This window comes from Poecilia reticulata, chromosome 8 (assembly GCF_904066995.2).
Source record: "Poecilia reticulata chromosome 8, P_reticulata-male-v2, whole genome shotgun sequence".
In the NCBI taxonomy this organism is placed as follows: domain Eukaryota; kingdom Metazoa; phylum Chordata; class Actinopteri; order Cyprinodontiformes; family Poeciliidae; genus Poecilia; species Poecilia reticulata.
In genome coordinates this window covers 15291955-15297954 of record NC_088837.1, presented here as the reverse complement: position 1 = coordinate 15297954, position 6000 = coordinate 15291955, and the positions used below count along the sequence as shown (strand labels likewise).

Below are 6000 nucleotides of genomic sequence, written 5' to 3'. Positions count from 1 at the left end.
CTTTTACGTCATTCTTCACTATATACATGAATTGTTTGGGTTGTCATCCTCTTCTCCCTCTGCCAAGCTGCTCCATCTCCAACACTTTACTCACCCAATGTTTCCACTACATCTTAGCTAAAAATGTTTTTTTTACTTCTACAAATAGGTTTGAGATTAGGCTGGACTGACTTAAATGGTTTGTACACTCCCAATAATATTTGAATGAAGATATCTTGGTAGTATGTAGAAACTTAGTTTTTGTAGCCATCAACAAGGTTCTGGAATAATTCTGGCAGGATAGTAATAATTTATGCAAACTGTATTATTTTGTTCAGAGGAGTGGTCAAGTATCCAGTCAGAATTATGCCAGAAAGTATTTAATGATGCTTACAAAAACATGTGTTTTGTTTCAAATTTACAAATTGACATGCATCCAAATATTAGTGACTCTGTATGTGTACAATTAAATATGTATTTATATTTGAACCTGTGTAAATTCTATGAAACAATCACAATTTCAATCCTAGTTTTTAAATGTAGTTTAAATGTTTAAATTTACTTTTTAAAAGTGTTGCAGATGTATTCAGTATACTCATTCCAAATAAAGACAGAATAGTTAAAATAACCACCAAATGCAGAACATTTGCATCACATTCCTATCCAAGATTGCATTATAACCACTGCCCAGAACTTAATAGTTTCTTTTACTTAGCTTTGTGAGTGCAAAACTTATCCTTGCCTATATCCTTTTAAACCAAAACCTCCCCGCACTTTTAAAATAACTGAACCCAACAATGGCAGGGAAGCAGAAAATGAGCATAATCCTGAATCTCTCTCAGCAAATGAATTATGAGTTTTATGATTGAGACACCTCTGACAAAACCTGTAATGAAGCAAACATTATAACTAACAGCAATAAAAAAGACGCATAGCAATAATTAAGGAAAACAACATCTCGCTGCTTATTAGTCATATAAATCCCCAGGTGCAGAAACAGAACAAACAGACAGCAGCTTAAATACACTTTTTTTATTTCTGCTAACAGGTTTCTGCAGACACAACAAAAGCGATGGAGCTATAAATCATCATCATAACGAACAGTGTGCCAGGACGATCGGCCTACATTAAAAGACTGCCAATGTGTCACAAAGAAATGCAGTTGGGAGTGTTTTCGGTTGGCATTCATCAAAAACCTGCAACAATGGTGTCTTTGTGAAGGTAACTGGAAGACAGAAGCTGCAGTTCCACTGAATAAACAGGCTCAGCACAGCACCTTGATCTCACATAGGTTGATTTTGTTCATCAAAAAAAAGCACTGACAGCACTTAAGATTTTCACATTACAACCACAAACTTCAATGCATTTTATTGTGAGTGCAAAGTACTGCATAATTGTGAAACTTTGAATAATGGGCAAGCATTGTGTGGGTTGCATACATCTTTAGGCTTTCTTATACTCTGATATCTCTAAGTAAGACACACTTCCTCCAGAAGGTAAGAAACTAACACTAAATCATCCCCCATGGTAAAATAAGGCAGTGGTGGCATCATGCTGCACAGATTTGTTACTTCAGCAGGGACTAATAGGTCAGAGTTGATGGGAAGATGGATGGAACTACATGCCAGGCAATCCTGAAAGAAAACATGCTGGAGGCTACACAGTACTATAAATTTCACATTTTTAGAAGAGCTATAATGAAATAGTTTAGCTTGATGCATACCCATGTTTTTGAATGGCCCTGTCAAAGTCCAGACCTAAATCTAATTGAGATTCTTTGGCCAGTCTCGATAACTGATGGTCACAGAGGCTCTTCATTCACTGTGGCTAACTTTGAGCTACTTTGCAAAGTAGCAAAATAGGAAAAATGTCGGGTAGGTAATTTTATTAATTTCGTCAGTCTGTACAATAGCAAAATAGGTAGAGACATTCCCAAAATCTGTAATTGCAGCAAACTGCAAGTACATGTGCAGAACAGAGGTTTCAGAATATTATCTGTAATACTTAAAAACCATGCCGTCCAGCTCTTTCACATTTCAACTATAAACTACTGTTTTTATCTAATATAAAATACCATTATAATGTACTGAGGATTGGGCTTGTAAAAGTTCAATGGGTATAAATACTTTTGCACGGCACTGTACAAAACTGATTTTATGTTCTTTACTTTACATGTGCAAAAGATGCATAAAACGAAAAGTCCGTCGGATTACTATCTTTTAAATTTTCCAGCGGTTGGTGATCCCTTTTCATGAATAAATGTCACAGCATGAAGAGGCACTGAAAATCAAGAGCAGATGCACATGGAGGAACAATATTTATCCAAGTTCAATTCAGGAAAAAATGAGAAAGTCAAACAATGTGTAGATGGTTGATGTAACTGTGGCATTAGCACATTTATTACATCGATTTTTCTACTGAGCATGTATCCAGATGTTGACAGATGTGTTCCACAATGTCTGAGCTGCTGAATCCTCTCCACTTTCCCTCAGAGTTTATGTCACGGCTTTTTTCCGAGTTCTAGTCCTGGCTCCAGCCTGACAGCTAGATCGTCAGGGAAGTAGCTCACTCAGTCATTTGCCAGGCCAGGAGCGCACAGCTGCTGCAGGAGGATGCAGGTCCACCGTCCAGCTCACGATTAGGTGTGATCCTAGAAACATTATATAGAAAGTTAGGACTGACTACGGCCACAAAGAACCAGTTTGAACATCCATGTTTTTTCTTAAGGCAATTTACAGAAAATTCAAAGTGTATGAGCTTTTCAGTATGTTTTGTTTAGTTGTAGTACATCATTTGTTTGCTAGTAATGTTTCTATGAAATAAGTGTCTTGAAAATGGAACCTGATGTTTAATGTATAATGTAGGTACTGAAAAAAATTTAATGTATTTAAAAATTATATATGTTGAATTTTAACTGCCTAGTAGACGAAAGAGTTATTTAAAACAAATGTTTGAAACCAAACCCAAATCTGGGATAGTTCATATTACAAAAAACTTAAATTTGAAAAATGTTACAGTAGTTCACACGCACGCACGCACGCACCTATACACACTAATCTATTAAAATTTTTAGTAATTTCTACTTCAAAATTCATTTAACAGATGAGGAAAAGGCTGCTATTAAATGATTGTGGACTTAAATAAAACCCATAGCACAGTAACAGGGTGAACGCCTGTAGGTAAAACTGCTTTGATGAAGTAATTCATACAAAAGGAGTCCGAAACAAATTGAGGGTATGCGTTGAACTTCATCTGAACATTCATTTTAGTATTTATAAAACAGTGCCTGTCTTTGTACCTCTCCGATATTTTTTTGGGTGGCAGGAATCTGTTCAGAGCCCGTTTCTGTTCCACTAATCCAGGATGAAGAATTTAACATGTATAACATCTGCAGACAATTCCACTTCAGAAACATCAGAACTATCCCCTTTAGAAGTTATTTTTTTAATGCAGGAGTTTTGAAATTGGCATAAAAAAAGTTGGAGATTAGCCTCAACAAGTGCAGGCTTGAAGTTCTGATTTAAAAGATTCTCATATGTCATTCCAGAAGTTTGAAATAATAATAAAAAAGTATATGCAACGTTTTTAACAGAGGACAACAAAACAGTTAAAGATAAAGATGAGGTTGGTGAGCAATCTCAAATTAGGTAATGCAGGTAGGTGGCCTCTTGACAACCCAGACGTTGCTGTACCTGCACTTGTTCTTGTAATCTCCCCAGAAAAAATGACATAATGCTGCCCACCTCCGCACAGCAGCCACTCAACCCTGCAGTTGTTATGGCAGCAAAGTGGTGTGACCGGCCCGGCCCGCCCGGTCTTTGCCGAAAGAAGGGAAGGAACAATGTGTCAGAGGATAAGTAGTCATCAATCACTATTTCTCATCTTCTTTCTGCTTGTCTGCACCGACAAGCTGGTTTACCTGCAAGGAATCACGTTCCTCCAACGTACAGGATGTGACTTAACACTTGTGGTCTTTTCTCATTTTCATTCCGCTGCAACTGAAAGATCACATGGCATCCAGTCTATGTGATTTTTATTAAAAATCTATGACCATTACTTGCTGCCTTGGTCAAATTTTGTGCTTTGTAGCTTATTTTCTGGATCTTTCTCTCTCTTTGGCTTGCATTCTGGTTTTTCCCTTCCCACGTTTCTTTCCTGTGCCTCACCTTGGAGTGCAGCCAGTGAGAGCAGCATCAGCGCATAGGACCCAGGTCCCAACCTGCCTTTGAGTCTTTGCCTGCCCATGTATATCTTTTTGTGCCGGAGGCTGCAACTAGGGCTGGCAGCCCCTATCACCCTCCCTCATAAGCCCATCTACTGTACCCGTCTGCTGGCGCCCTGCCACCCATACACCGTTCCCCTTCACTTACTGACAGGAGCAACTAGACAGCAGAGGAAGATATTATGAGCCTTAAAAAAAACTATAAAAAATGACTGCTCATCTCGGGGTCAAGCATGTTTGACCTCCACTGAGAACACCCACGACCACCGTGAGAGGTACACTTATACAGTACCTGTCATTCAGCCTGCTGGCTGCCCTGCACAATCCCATTACCGAGTTCCTTTGAAGGTCACCGACTCTGCGGTGGGCCATCAAAGCATATCTTCTCAGTTCCACTGAAGGGATCTGAGGCTCCTGGGTTTGAAGTGATATCTCAGTGCCACTGCATTCTTTACTTTGCTGTCATGACTTAGATTACACAATAAAAAAAAATAAAGAGAAAATGAAGGGTACAAATCCAGTGTCGTTCCCTGGATGATGCGCAGTGATCACATGTGTCTCAAAACATCAGTAACCAACAAACTCGAGTTGTGTGTGGCAACTGTCAGAATTAGTAATATGCCAGCAATGTGTGTGAACAAACTCAGTGATGACAAAAGAGAAATCAGAGACATCTCTACCTTTTAGAACTGTTGAGATAGAGTTTCCATTACTCAGCCTCTTCTCCCGGCTCACCTGGGATCACCTGAAAAAGACAAAAGGTGGGGGGAAATAAAGATGATTCAGAAAGGCTTTCCTGGGTAAGTAAGGAATCAAATTCAGTCTAGGTCAGCTCTACCCAAACTTGCATTCATAAAGTTCCAACTGTGGAGAAAGTGGGGCTCCTTTTAAAGAACAAAAGATGAAGATAAAACAAAAAGTTAAAGGAAACAAATGGCCTAGTCTGGGCAGTCTAGACACTTCTAGAGATGTCTAAACTTTACTATATATCTAACTACTTAAACTTATTGGATATACCTGTTCAATGGCTTGGTAACACAGACAGTAAATGTGCCTTTGAGACAGAAGGGGAAAGTGCTGTAGGTGTATTTTTTGGCTTGTTTAACTTCAAGGGAAACATGATTATGTATTCACAATATATTTTATTTGGCCTTTAAGTAAAGCCATTCCAGATTGTGAAATGTGCTGGTAAAGTCCAAAGTGTGATTTTTAACCTCAGCGGCTTCAAATTGGCCAGGAAGAACAAACATGTGATACAATTATTGATGAAATGTTTGTAACCTCAAATAGGCTCACACAGTGGTTCAGGTGATTTACCGTATTTTCTGCACTACAAGGCGCATCGGATTATAAGGCGCACCTTCAATGAATGGCCTATTTTAAAGCTTTTTTCATATGTAAGGCGCATCTCATAATAAGGCGCATAGAATAGACGCTACAGTAGAGGCTGGAGTTATGTTATGCGTCCACTAGATGGAGCCGCACTAAACGGAATGTCAACAAAACAGTCCGACTCCAGTCGGCGAGGAGAGCCTTCCGCGACTGGGCAGGGGCGTGGCCGGACGATGGTCACCCTTCTCCGTTCGCTCACAGCATGTTCGTGGAGAACGTGGTGCTAAGTGACCTGCTGACGACCTGATTCTAGAAGGTCGGTAGGTAGATAGGTCAGTCAAACTTTATTAACAAACCAACGTTCTGACAACTATCCCAGCATGCACCGCGCGCTTCTTCTTCTACGGGCGAAAATGAAGTCGGCGGCTGCTTACCGTAGTTGCTAGACCTGTTGTGGCTCAATATTG

The 6000-nt window shown here is 39.5% G+C and overlaps 1 protein-coding gene across 4 annotated transcripts in view; it reads right to left on the bottom strand.

Moving 5' to 3' along the window:
* Positions 1-996: 996 nt before the first annotated feature.
* The window catches only part of LOC145552560 (uncharacterized), a 66879-nt gene continuing 61875 nt past the window's right edge, over positions 997-6000 (bottom strand). For all 4 annotated transcript variants that reach the window (XR_014088649.1, XR_014088648.1, XM_081610048.1 and 1 more), the window contains 2 exons: positions 4882-4946; positions 997-2629 (listed from right to left, as the gene is read on the bottom strand). Coding sequence is in view for 2 of the 4 variants with exons in the window: in XM_081610048.1 (XP_081466174.1) it covers positions 4911-4946 (36 nt within the window). In the remaining 2 variants the exon portion in view is untranslated. The remainder of the gene's footprint in view (positions 2630-4881; positions 4947-6000) is intronic.